The sequence below is a fragment of the Sciurus carolinensis genome, chromosome 6 (assembly GCF_902686445.1).
Source record: "Sciurus carolinensis chromosome 6, mSciCar1.2, whole genome shotgun sequence".
In the NCBI taxonomy this organism is placed as follows: Eukaryota; Metazoa; Chordata; class Mammalia; order Rodentia; family Sciuridae; genus Sciurus; species Sciurus carolinensis.
Window position 1 is genome coordinate 161,642,416 of NC_062218.1, and position 13,723 is coordinate 161,656,138.

The 13,723-nt window shown below is 55.2% G+C and overlaps 1 protein-coding gene across 6 annotated transcripts in view; it reads left to right on the forward strand.

Annotated features, from left to right (window-relative positions):
• The window catches only part of Sfxn1 (sideroflexin 1), a 37,357-nt gene that overhangs the window by 21,404 nt on the left and 2,230 nt on the right, over positions 1–13,723 (forward strand). For 3 of the 6 annotated variants that reach the window (XM_047556274.1, XM_047556279.1, XM_047556280.1), the window contains 8 exons: positions 754–852; positions 1,910–1,985; positions 2,521–2,606; positions 3,529–3,656; positions 5,919–5,968; positions 11,548–11,620; positions 12,406–12,455; positions 12,966–13,013. In XM_047556274.1, coding sequence (XP_047412230.1) covers positions 754–852; positions 1,910–1,985; positions 2,521–2,606; positions 3,529–3,656; positions 5,919–5,968; positions 11,548–11,620; positions 12,406–12,455; positions 12,966–13,013 — 610 coding nt within the window. The remainder of the gene's footprint in view (positions 1–753; positions 853–1,909; positions 1,986–2,520; positions 2,607–3,528; positions 3,657–5,918; positions 5,969–11,547; positions 11,621–12,405; positions 12,456–12,965; positions 13,014–13,723) is intronic. The other 3 variants (XM_047556276.1, XM_047556277.1, XM_047556275.1) reach the window with 3 other exon arrangements.

The following is a 13,723-nucleotide window of genomic DNA, read 5'->3' on the forward strand; positions in this document are numbered from 1 at the left end:
TCATGTTTTACCCTATGAATATATTCAACAAAAATAACATTTAAAATGATTAAAAATGAAACAGGGGAGCTGGGCACAGTGGTGCACACCTGTAATCCTAGTAGCTCAGGAGGCTGAGGCAGGAGGATAGCAAGTTCAAAGTCGGCCTCAGCAACTTAGCAAGGCCCTGTCTCAGAATTAAAAATAAAAAAATATTGTTGTTTTGGGGAGAAAAAAATGTCATTTCACTTTTAGTTCTATTTTGTGTAAATATTTGACCTCTGCTCCGCAGCAAAACTGTCTGATGCCTTTAAATAAACACTTTAAAGATTCAGTACCTTCTCCCTTGCTAATTAGCATCTTCTTTGTTGTTCAAGGGAGGTGGAAGTTTTCCCTAAAACTTAGACCCAAAATAGTCCAGGAGCAAATCCTCCTTTTAACCTGTTGATGTACGGGCACATCTACGTGGGGTATGAGCACAGGCGCAGGTCTCCACCGGGACTGTAGCTGGGAGGTCCAGGACCGCTGAGCCTCCGAGAGGGCACCTGCCGTTTATTATCTGCTCCGCGCCAGACTCCCGTCTGTCTTCGTCATCACGGTGGTCCTCTGAGTTGACAAGGGGAAAGCCCTTCATGGGTCCCCAGCCTGTGGCCTGGCGCCTCTGCCCCAGGCTTCTCCTGCAGCCCCCTGGTGGTCTGTGCACACTGTGCACACATTGTTCTGGGCCGGGGCTGGGTCCCAGGTGGTGGGAGTGTGATGGTCGCTCTGTTTCAGGACCACTCCAGCCGTGCTGTTCTGGCAGTGGATTAACCAGTCCTTCAACGCCATCGTCAACTACACCAACAGAAGCGGAGATGCCCCTCTGACTGTGAAGTAAGGTGGCCGGTCCAACCTCCTCCCTCTTCCCCAGTGCCCTTTCGATTGAGTGGTAATACTCTCCTGTTCAAAAGGTGTGTTTGTTCGAATTGTTTATGCCGCAGAAACCTGTGTGGCATCTTTTACGGTAGAGGTTCTCCTCCCTCTGGGTCAAGACAGCCCCTTCTTCCACCCAGCCGTCTGTCTCTACTGCTGCTAGTGGCACTGGTAGGATGACATCTCTCATGCTCCCTGGAGCTCAGGGCCCCTGCACGGCAGAGTCTGGGGAGCCCTCAGGTCTGATCACTAATAAATGACATGCTGCCATCCCCTGAGCGTGCATGCAGCAAAGCCCCAGAATCAAAAAGGAGAAGTCAGCAGTGTGGTCTCTGCAGAGATCGCGAGGGCATGGTGGTGTGACCCCTACGCCTGCTCTGTCTCTGGAGCCCAATAGAAAGCAGTGAGTTCACAAGTTTGCCTCCTGTTAAAACAAGAGATGAGCAGAAGACAGGTTGAAAAAAATGTCAATGTAACGTGTGTAACACTTGAAAAAAGTGTTTTCCTTTTGATCGTTGACAATTGCCTTTGAGAGACCACAGTTCCATTCCGCTCTCATCAGATGGAACAAAGAGTATTGAATCTGCCACCCAGCGGTATTTGTCAGGAGGGAGAGCCAGCGCTTGCCCTCGTTGCCTTTTAGGGTGAGGCTTGTGCCGTGTGTATTTATCCACCGGGGCGCCATTGTTGCCATGCCCTCCTGGTTTCCCTACCCGAGTTAACCTGGAGGAGCTGCCGCCTTGCGTGCGGGCCTCAGCTACTCGGCTGCCCACCTGGGGCTCCCCGCTGTCGGCACCCCAAGGCTCAGTGTGGGCCCGCCCTCCGGGGTTGTGCCTCTGTGCGAGAAGGAGCCCTTTCTTGGGGTCCCCTCTCCCCTCTGGCTCCTCCGCTTGTAGGGTGGTGAAGAGCATCGTCGTGGACGCCCCGTTTTTGATCATGCTCGCTCCCATGTCTTCAGATGAAGCGCCGGTTTCTTGGCAGCGCTTGTCACTTACGCACTCTCCCTTTGCCTTTTCAGAGAACTGGGAACAGCTTACGTTTCTGCGACAACTGGTGCTGTGGCCACCGCGCTGGGGCTGAACGCGCTCACCAAGGTACCCGGCTTGCCACCTGGTGGCAGAGCACGCGGTGCGGTGTCACCTGTCGCTCCCAGGCCGGAGCTGCTCAGGAGTGACCTGGTCCCGTGCCTTTGTTGTTACGCCCTCGGGTGCAGCCAGCATGCTTTAATTATATCCCCTCTGAGTGCGGGAAGGGCCATTACCGGTGGCCTCACCAGGAGCGCCCCTGTGCCCAGCCCCGTGCTGAGCACCGAGCGCCCCTGTCCTGGCAGCCCCTGGGCAGCGAGGCGGCCATGGCCTCCGAAGAGCTGGAAGAGGCGGCATCTGAACTCGCATGTGGAGACTCTGAGACTCCAGAGCCTCCTGCCTGCAGGGACACCAAGCTGCTTATGTGACTTGGGTGTGCCTTGTCGCAGTGTGCCCAAGCCAGGAAAATAAAAGGGCCCTGAGGAGACCAGTGTAAGGTGCTGGTGGCCGAGTTCCTGCACGCAGGCTGGCGGTGTGACTGGGCGGGGCAGGGAGCCGCTGGCCGTGGGCGGGAAGCTGACGCTGCCAATCACCTTCCCTGTAGCATGTGTCTCCGCTCATTGGACGTTTCGTGCCCTTCGCGGCCGTCGCCGCTGCCAATTGCATTAACATTCCACTGATGCGGCAAAGGTAAGGCGGGCCTTCGCTCCCAGCAGGACTGGCTGGCTGAGGGTCTCTTGTAATAATGAGCTTCGGGCTTCGTGGAAATGTCCGGAAATCTGTTTTCACATGTAGGGATGAAATTAACTGAGACCTGGGATGTGCTTCAGAGTAATCCCGGCTTGGGGTGAGGGTAGGCGCACGGGTGCGCAGGGCTTGGCCGTGGACTGCTGGTCGCCCCTGCCGTGTGGGGAGAGCCGGCCCAGCATGGCTCCCCACTCTGCCTAACCAGGGTCTCAGGGCTGAGCCGGGTGAGACAGAGAAGGTCTGCGCAGGGGACGTGGACTCCAAAATAGGTTCCCTTTATTCCCCTGGGTTTTTTTTTTTTTTTTTTTTTTTTTTTTTTTGAGGGGGACTTAAAGTAATATTAATCTGTACTTCTGAAAGTATTTTTTTAGAATTGGCAAAAAAAAAAAATTAAAGGAGAAGAAAGAAGGAGAAAAAGCATTTTGGAATAGAAAACGAGCAACAGGGTAACAACAGGCGTTCTAGTTTAGTGCCTGGCTAATACCTCTGCAGTAGCTGTGTCCTAGTGACCGTGGGTGCAGCTGGCCGGCTTCCTCCCGTATCTCTTTTGCTTCTGCTTTGGAGGGTCACTCCAGTTGGTATGTGAGCATAGAAATCAGCCACATCCCTAAGTCAGCACCCCCAGCCTTCAGATCACGTTGTTACTGGGAAAGGTTCACCCTTTTTAAAGCATGCTGGTGTTATATTCCCTTTGTGTCTATCAGAGGGGATTGAACTTGCTCATGGCATTTAAAAATGCACTTGTCAGTGCCAGAGGTGACACCCGAGTGGGCTCCGGGGGCAGCAGGCTTAATGGAGCCAGCGAGCGCTGTCCCGGGCGCTGAGGAGGCTCGCGTGGGCGCCTTTGCCTGTGTTTGCTCTGCAGGGAGCTCAAAGCTGGCATTCCGGTCACCGACGACAGTGGGACCCGCTTGGGTGAGTCGACGCACGCTGCCCAGCAGGCCATCTCCCAGGTGGTCGTCTCCAGGATCCTCATGGCGGCCCCGGGCATGGGTTAGTGGCACTCCGTCTCCATCGTCTGTTCATTCACCCGCACTAGAGGTTGGACAGGCCTTTACGTCCCAGCCACAGGGAGGCAGGGGCAATCATTCCCCTGAGGAAAGTCGCCTCTGGCAGGGGCTGCAGAAGGAGACAAGTAAATAAACACCTAGTGCAGGGGTAACCTTATCCCAAAGGCTTGGGGCCAAATGTGTTCCAGATGTAGGGTTTCTTCGAATTTGGGAAATATTTGCATATATATAATGAGTGTATGATGAGCCATCTTGGGGATGAGACGTACATCTAAACACGAAATTTATTGACATTTCATATACACCTTATGTACATGGTCTAAAGGTAATTTCGTGCGACATTTTTAATAATTTTGTGCATCAAAGTTGTATTGCACTTGGAAGCATCTTTCTTCCCTTAAGGTTGCTTGGACCATTGACACAGTGCAAGTGAGAAAGATTTACAGAGAAGGTATTTGATCTGTATAAATCTTAAAATTTCCAAAACTTAAGACAGATAGCTTCTCCTGAAGATTCATCCTATCGATTGGAAACCCTTGTAACACAGTAAAGGGAACACATAGAGCAGCCATTGGTCAGTGTTGCCGAGCGACTGCTTTCTCTTTAGGGCTTGCAGTCAGTGTGACCAGAAACACAGCAGGCCCTGCATTTGGTGCTCTTGGCTTGCCCATCATAAGGTGGCTGGACGCTGCCTTCAGATGAGCACTGGCGGAGGTTCCCGGACTCTCAGTCTTTGCAAGGAACAGATATTAGAGTGTCTCAGTGTCTCACTTCAGCCACATGCAAAGAGCACGTGGCTCTAAGAGCTCACTCCCAAATGAAGTGGCCTGATCAGCCACTGTCAGGTTCCCCACCTCGCCTGCCGCTGCTTCTAAATCCCTTCTGTTGCCATGGATGCCCTTCAGCAACCGGCAAGGACTAGGCCACAGAGGTCAGGGAAAGCGGGTGAGGGCAGCCTTGAGGGGCACCCTGCTGGCACCCTGCGCCCTCGTCAGTGCCGCGGGGGGAAATGCAGAAGGAGGCGTCTGCAGGCACCATGGCGGCCTTTTCCTTTGTGGTTCTTCCTGAGCACGTAGCATGACGGCCACTCCCGTAGATTTCTGTGGCATCAGGTGGCGCATGTAATCTCGAGATGGCCTTAAGGACCAGGAGAAGTTGGGAAGGTCACTGCAAAGATCCGGCCCTCTGTACGGGGACCTGCACATCCAGGGTCTGGGCACCCTCAGGGGCCGCCCCAGGTCCCCAGGGACAGGGTCAGCATTGTCTGATTCAGCGCGGGAGCCTCTGGGCCCTGTGGGGATGCCAGAGTGTTCTGTGGGACGTCCAGGAAGCCGTCGTCCTGAACTTAGGCCAGTGTGCCCACAGCCCAGAACCAGACCAGGAGGCCGCAGGGCCGCAGGGACACGCCTGCTGAACCCTGGCCCACGTTTGTGGGGACCGAGTGGCGGCTCCGGCCTCTGCCTGGAGTCAGCCCCCGTGCAGGTCATCTCCAGTGACTCGAGCACTCCAAATGCTGGTCTCCAGAGAAGAACCCGGGCTTTCCGTCCCAGGGGGATTTGTCAGGGTAGCTGGTGTGGCCTTAAGTCTGACAAAGGCTGTGAGCTAATGAGCCAGTGCTGCTGCCCAGGTCCCAGACGTAGCCCCTGCTCCTCGGTCCCGTTGCGACCACCAGCTTAGTATAGTGCCCACCATTTCATAGACAGGAGAACAGAAACTGGAGGCCCAGAGAAGTCAGGCAAGCTTTCCAGGGTCACCCAGCTCATAGGTGGTCCAGCCTGTACTCAGGCGACTTCTGCCCGATTCCAGGCAGGATCCTCCAGCTGTCCTGCATGCACAGTGGATGCTCAAGGAAGGCTGTGGGGGAACATCACGTGCTGTTGCCTTTTTAAAGTTCAGTTGGAATTCTTTTCAAGGTTATAGACCTGTCTGGCTGACAGAGAGCATTATGTCATTTTTGCAAACTTCTGGAGAATGGAAACAGTGTTCAGTATAATGAGTTTAAATTCATTTTATATTTACTGGTTTAATTGGACAAATGCATGAGACACCCTGTTATTGTGTGATGCACATACGCTGTGTCATCATCTATAAGTTTTAACTTTAATAAAGAATCGCTACAAATAGTTCTCCCCCTGCCAAAGTAAAAGCAGCCCGAACAACGTGGGCCTCCTCTTCAATCGTTGAGAAACACTGAGCTGCACACCGTCGCTAAACAGAAGTTTCCTTGTTCTGTGCTCTCTCCCAGCCATCCCTCCGTTCATCATGAACACTCTGGAGAAGAAGGCCTTCCTGAAGGTGAGTCCCGCGGCTGCCAGTCCTCAGTCCCCTTCCCTCCACGCAGAGTGCTTCCTGCGTACACAGCAGGTACCGAATGGGAAGGTCAGTTTCCTGGGCACTTATGTAAGTGTGGTGATGTTACTGGGGACCTTGCACCCCAATCTCAGGTGTCTGGGCAGCGTTCATAAATGAAGAGCGTCTCTGTTGAGAGGTCCCTCGCGGCCGCAGGCAGGGTCCCCGTCGCACCCCAGCTAGGTCACGTGAGAAGGCGGCGTGAGTTGGATTCCGCTCGTAGCTCGCTATCCTCAGTCTCGGGAGTGAAGAGCGAGCCTGGGCTGGCAGCTCGTGGGACACTGACGTGGAGCCCTGGTGTGCACTGCTTTGGTGGTGGTATCTGGTGACCCACTGTCTCTCAGCTGTCTGCCCCGAGGGCCTGACGCTGTAGCCCAGACGTCCCTGCGGCTGCAGTGTCCTTTCCAGATTGCACTGTGTGCCCTGCGGGAGGAGCAGCACTGTGGTGCCCCTCGGTCCCCAGTCCTAGAGTGAGTAGGGCACGTTGTGTCTGGAAGTGGTGTGGCCGGGCCTGCCTGGAGCAGTGGCCCAGGTCCTCCCTGCAAGGGTAGCGGGGCCGCGGGGAGCGAGGCGGGTCCCCGGGTGAACTGTTCTGAGTCTTAGCAGCAGACCTGCACCCGCCAGGGGCACCGTGAAGCTTCAGAAAGGCCGCCGCTCACAGCCCAAAACCCCTGTGTGAGACCAGGGGCGAGTGGAGCTCTGAGCACCTGCAGGCGTGTTCCTGGGTCTCACCCCGGGGGCCCCGTGGGGAAACCGAGGGCGCTAGGTGAGCACTTGGTGAGCACTTTCTCCTCAAGTGCATGCTTTGAAAAATAAGCTAGAAAATATTGCTGTGGAAGAACCGTGCTCCGGAGCACCTCAGCGGACAGACACACTCAGACCGTTGCCTGTGGATGCCCCGGGCCCACGTATGGGAGGGACCTGGTCTCCAGCTCACCTTTCCTGTTCCAAGAGCCTCAGAGACCTGGGAGAATCGCGGATCCTGCGCTGTCACTTCGGGAACCACTGGCAGTCTTGCGTGTCAGTGTGCACTGTGTGCCAGAGCACTGTCACCCTGCAGGGATAAAACCATCTCTGCTCCTTGGACGGCTCCCAGTGGAAGTCCACAGGCCCTGCCCTGCCAGGAAGCTGACCCGCAAAAGCCGAGTCCGTCCGTCTCCTTTGTAGGTTCCTGACAGCCGTAGTCACAGGCAGGCGGGACTGCGAGCAGCTGCGTGTGTGCCCAAGCAGCAGTCTCCCACAACAGCAGGCACCCGGTCCCCGGGTCATTTCCCTGATTTTAGCTACCCGTGGTCCACCATGGTCCGGAAACACTAACTGGAAAACTCCAGATGTAGACGATGGTGAGTTTTGAAGTGTGCGCCCTTCTGAGCAGCGCGAAGAAGTCCTACTCCATCCTGCCCCAAAGGAGGCTCAGCCCTGTGTCCAGCGCACCCACTCTGCCCTCACTGCCCGCCCAGCGTGCTCAGCAGCCGTCGTCAGATCAACGTGGTACCACAGGGCTTGCGTTAAGTGCTCCTTAATTTACTTCATGCCCCGAAGCACAGAGCAGTGACGCTGGCCATTTGATGACAACGTGTTGTTACAATTGTTCTATTTTGTTGGTAGTTATTACTGTCAGTCTCTCACTGTGCCTGACTTAGAAATCAAGCTGTACCATGGGTGCGTAGGAACGGGAGAAGCGTAGCACGTGGTGTGGGGGCTCCATCCCACCCAGCGCTGCAGGTGCCCGTGGGGTCAGAATTTCCCTGGGCAAGGGGGACACTGTGTGCACCAGATGGTAGCTGCAGGCTCATGTCACATTCTACTTCGGTAAATCTTTATTTTGAGGATTCATAAAAAGGATTTGCCGAAATCTCTTTCTGGTGCCAAGATTGGTAAAGATCGGTGGTTTAAAGCTCCTAGAGGATTCATTTATGTCCTGGAGGGACACTTGTGTCTAAGCACTACCCACAGTGTGGTCAGCTGGCATCCACCAGGTTTGACATCCCATGATTTAAGAGACCCGAAAAAAAGTCCATCTGTCCATCTTTGCTTGACTTAGAAGAGGTGATTCAGGCTTCAAGGGAGAAGAGCTTAAAGTAAGTGCAGACTGGGGCCATCGACATTGCTCTTCACAGCATGAGTCACCAGTGACGCCTCTGACGGTCCTAAGCCTAATGCCTGGGCCGTTCTCTGCCCTCTGGATCCCAGAAGTTCTCAGGTCTGCAGAACTTCCACCCAGTCATCACCCAGATGACCCAGGGAGCCCTCTGATCACATGGTCACCCAGGGAGCCCTCTGATCGCACTGTCACCCAGGGAGCCCTCTGATCGCACTGTCACCCAGGGAGCCCTCTGATCGCACTGTCACCCAGGGAGCCCTCGGATCGCACGGTCACCCAGGGAGCCCTCGGATTGCACGGTCACCCAGGGAGCCCTCTGAACGCACGGTGAGCCAGGGAGCCCTCTGATCGCATGGTCACCCAGGGAGCCCTCTGATCGCACGGTCACCCAGGGAGCCCTCTGGCCCGTTAACCCGTCAGGTTTCTGCTCGGACGGCTCTGGAAGCAGCAAGGAACCAAAGGCATGCTTAATGAAGCAGAGCTCCCCTCCTGCCACACGTAAATCAGACTTTAAGAGCCAGGCCAGATTTCTAGGAGCGTGCAGAGCTCGGAAACTCCCACTTAAGGAGCTTGTGTGGCGTTAAAGTGATAGCCTTTGCAAGAGCAGAGTGGAGAAGGCGTCTTTCACCTGGACTCTCCAGGTTCTGGTCCTGGTTTGCAGGTGACTGGGAGGCCAGTTGGGAGCCACCTGCGGTGCCAGCACCCTCAGCTCTTCAGCATCCCTGCTCCTTTTTCTCAGCCTCTCAGGTGCCACTCAGTTGGCTGAAGGATCTTAGCGGCTTGACTGTAGAGTTGAGGCTGAGAATCTTACACCTGCCGCTGCCAGACGGACATTATTCAGCTGTCTGGCTCCAGCCAGTGGGCCCTCGGTGCCCTCCGGCTGCTGACATGTGTCCTGACCATGCTGAGAAGTCCGGAAGTCCTGCGGTCTGCATTTCTGCCTACACTGAGGCCGAGCAGCGAGTCTCCTGTTGGACTCCTGCCAGCACGGCCTCACCTTCGCGCCGCTGGGGCCTTCGTGTGGGGAAGCCTGCAGCTTCTGGACTCTGTGACAGGCGGAGTCGCTGTGGACGCATCCCGGTGTTTTCTCACGTGAAAGGAACTATCGAATGAAACCCGCAGCCTAGGCCACCACAGCCACACTGTTCGGCCTTCGCAGAACTGGAAAGAGTAAACACGGTGTTCTCCCCACCTTGTAACCGTGGCAGTCGCGGAGTTGTTGTTGTACCCTCAGTGACCAGAAGGAGCACCTCGTTCCCTCTTCCCTCGGAGCACCTTGCCAGGGGCCACTGGTGTTGGAGCCCTGTGGCAAGGTGGAGAGGGGCCTTCCCAACAGCCCCCGGGTCTGCCTGAGCCCCTCCCTGGAGGCAGGGGGTCTGGTGGCCGCCGTACTTCAGATTTCAGTGGAAGAAGTGACTTTGAAAAAATAATGGCCCAGCGCTGCTGGGGTCCCACACTGCCCAGCACTCCCAGGGTCCGTGCCGCGTGGCAGGTGAATGCTGCGTCTTGCCCAGGTAGAGGTGTGGCTTGGACTCCCTGGACAGCGACCTTTTCTGGAACATCTGCAGAGATGGCTCCGCCCTTTCCTGCGCCCCTTTCACAAAGACTGGAGAGCTGATTCCCACAGCAGCATACGGTGCCCAGGCCTGGCTCCTGTGCCTGCTGCCCTCCTCCTCAGAGGGCACCCATCTGGGCTTTCACCTCATGTGCACATGGCCACACTCCCCTGCAGACGCGAACTAACTGAGCATTCCGGGCTTTCTAAACGGCAGCGCGTGGAGGCGGTTGCATGAATCATCCTCCCCACGCTTCATCTTCCCCAAGTGGAGCACTAGGAAAAGGCTCCCGCGATGGGCAGGTGACTCATGGAAAATTTTGCAGCTACCACAGAGTCCGCTGCCTAAAATCATGGTGCTTCCGTAAATGGTTTTCCTAAAGAATGGGCCCTGTGGTCACTTTTAACGTAGGGGCGTCTCACTGACACTGTCTGGGGATGAAGCTGATAGGGTGTGGGTCCTCTGACAGCTCTCGTTCCTTTTAAATCTGGTTCTTTTCTTTTCCCTTTAACAAAGATTGACGGCTAGCCTGCCAGGTGGCTTTTCAGGGCTGTCTGCTGGTTGAACGCAGCGTTTATTTTTCACTCAGTCACTGTTTATCCTCCAGCCTGTTCCCGCGTGTCTGTCCTATGCCAAGCAACGTGGGAGGGACCTGAGTCACAGAAGCAGGGCACAGGCCCCACTCCCAGGGAGCAGGCAGCACGGTAGCCGAGAAGGACCCAGGACAAATGGTCTCCATGCACGGTGATCACAGCCTGGAGCACAGAGGGGCTGTTACCGAGGCAGCTGGGCAGTCACCTGGACAGGACCAGCCCAGACGTGTGGTCTACGCAGGCTGACTGAGGGCACAGCATGATGTGTTAGGAGAGCTGTGACTTTTTAGGTTGGCGAAGAGATTGGCAATATATGGGGACCAGACCCACATACAAAAATAAGCCCTCAGTGCTCATAGAATCTAAATGTAAAAGTCGTGATCATAAAACTACTAGGAGAAAATGTGGAACACTTTAGGTTAGCAAAGATTTCTTCTTAACACGCAAATTTCAAGTCCAGCCAAGAAAAAAATGATAATTTGCCCTTTGTCGAACCTTTAAAATTCTCTTCTTCAAAAACTCTACAGAAAACGAAGAAATAAGAAACAGACTGGGAAGAAATTTTTGCAAAGCAAGTTGTTTTGATAAAGGACTTATATCCAAGTGAAAAACTCTGTCAGTACTCATTCAGGAAAACAACTGGCAGCCAGGTGCAGGGGGCGTGCACGCCTGTAATCCCAGCAGCCTAGGAGGCTGGGGCAGGAGGATCATAAATTCAAGGCCAACTTGGGCAACTTGGTGAGACTGTGTTTCAAAGAAAAGGGTGGGGACCGGGGGGGTGAGGCTCGGTGGTAAAGTACCCCGGGGTCAACCACCAGCCCAAAAAGGAAAGAAAGAAGAGATGCTCAGTACTTCTTGTCATTGCAGAAATTAAATTAAAACCACATGAGCCACCAGGAGACACCCACTGCCAGGGTTGCCCATGGCCAAGGCTATGTGCCTGCCCAGCTGTCAGTGTCCAGGGACATCTGGGTGAGAGCCACCACCTCCTAGGGGAGCCCTTCATCAGACAGCCAGCTGCCTGAGACGGACCTTCCCGGGCTGTAGTAGGGCCTTCCCGTCCACAGTGAGCGTGGATGGTGGCAGTCCCCAGGGTCATGTTCCCTAGCGGTGTCACAGCCCTCCGGGTTAGCTTGCTGTGACATTGGCGTACGGGCGGGATTGCCTGAGGACGTGTTGCCAGGACGCACCGTCTTCAGTGGCAGGGACTGCTCTGCTCCGCGTGGCTGGTGGGTCGCGCTCCCTCGATGACACTTCTCCCTTTCTCTCCAGCCCCTGCCCTTCTCCCTTTCCCTTGACCCTCCTGCTGTTCCTCTTCCCTGGAGGAGTCTCCGTGGGGACCAGGGTATGCCTCCCTGCACGCGTTGCTGTGGCTCATCCTGGCCCCTCAGGCGTGGCCGCAGCACCCGGCCTCCTGGGATGACCTCAGTCCCATTGCTCTCTGCCTGTGTACTTGGTGCCGCTCTTTTTTTAAAACTAAAGATCTAACCGCATTTGTATTTCACTCAAAAGGAAGTGAGCAGCTAAGGAAGTTTGTGCCAGGAAGAGTTCTAGCCATACTGACAGCAACTAAAACCAAGAACCATGGTGCGCGGGGGCGGCCAGCTCGCTGGTGTCTGCCCGGCCCCGGGACTTGCTAGGTGCTCCCAGAGGGTCCTCCGTGCCTCTGTGTCCACACACTTTGAGAAATGTTAGGACACTTGTTTTTCACCCTGGCAAGGACAAGGAAGCTCAGGGGGACCTAGAGCTGCCTTTCCTTTCCCCACCCACCATCAGGAAGTAGCTGGAAGGGAGCCGGCTTGAGTGTGCATCCTTTGCCTTCTAACTCCAGCCTTGGGCTGTAGCCTCCCTGCCAGGAGATGAGTCACCATCAGGCGGCCTGTTCATCTGCCTCTGGGTGCAGTAAGCAGCACTCGGGCTGCATGTATGGGGAAGGAGCCGCCAGCCCCTGGCCCTGTGCACGTGTGCTCACCTGCAGACTTGGCCCCGGAAGCCAGCACTAATGCTCGCGTGGCCCAGCCGACTAACCGCATTGCACCTGGCTTTGGAGCTGTGCGCGCTTCCTCTGGCTAACCGGCAGAAGCCACCCCGGCCGTTCAGAAGAGCTCACAGCCCTGTGTTTCTCCACAGAGGTTCCCGTGGCTGAGCGCGCCCATCCAAGTCAGCCTCGTGGGCTTCTGGTGAGTGGGCGTTGCGTTGTAAAACACAGATTCGGTTTTTAATTGTGGGTGTATCTGTGGGGAACAGTGTGATCACTCGGCACACACCCGTGTGTGAAGTGCAGCCAGAGATTAGCATAGAGATTTCTTTTAGATCATTGATTTCTTAAAAAAATAAAACCCCACCCATGAAGGGCAAGAGGAAGAGTGGACACGAGGGACAGATCTTTGGAGAAGAGACCACCCAGAACCTCAGGAGCTCATGGTCCCAATAATCAGAGAGGAGTAAATTGTTTCTAGAGAAACCCGCAACCTCTGGGACAATTTGTGGGATACCTTCTTAAACTCCTGTATCTCTTTGGGTTTTAGTTTGGTTTGGTTCATTCTGCTTCATTATTTTGGCAATTTAGGTAATAAAATATACACAAACAGGACATTATTTGTAAGAAAGGGGATGGTTACAAAAGTAAAATCAAGAATCTGAGAAGCTGGCCATTTCAAAACACTGATTTCTTTTTTTCTTTTTTTAAGCTTGGTGTTCGCCACGCCCCTGTGCTGTGCCCTGTTTCCTCAGAAAAGGTCTGTATTTGTTGTCCGGAACGATGGTGAGTTCTGATCCTAAAGACCAGTGGAAGACAAGGGGCAGTTGTTCCGTTTCGCAGATGAGGAAGCGGAGCCTCCAGGAGACAGTGAGGCCAGGGCCTCGGGAAGCAAGGGACCTGTGCCTGTGCCCGGAGCCCCCCGCCAGCTCCCTTCACCCTCTCGTGTCAGGTCCGAGGCTGCAGTCATGTGTTCTGGGAGCCAGGCTAAGGCTATACAAATGGCTTTCATCAAATGCAAGTGCAGTTCACTGTGGTCTGCCCATGGCCGGGCAGCTGCTGCCCAGACGCTGGACTCCAGCCCCGGCCCAGGTGTGGGCGCTTGGCTGGGGAGTTGCTGGGCTTCCGCTTAGTGCCTCCTTAAAGGCTTGCGGTCCCCACGCCTTCGCCACAGGCCGCTCAGATCTGCTTTGGGGTAAATCAGGACTGGCTGGCGCCGGTCAGCACAGTCTGCGCCTGGGCCTCCTCTTGTCCCCCACCAGGGCACCAGGCCACATGCTGCTGTGCCCCGTGCCCTGGCCTTGTTCTTTCCCTCGTGGCCAACGGGTCCTCCTGCCCTGGCCTGGCAAGGCAGCCTAGGGCCAGCTCTTCTGTTCTAGGAGGAACTTCCTCAGCCCTCCCCTGTCAGATGCCACCGTTCCTCTGCTGTCCTCTGTCCTTGACCCGCGCGTGGGTAGAGGTTTAATTCTT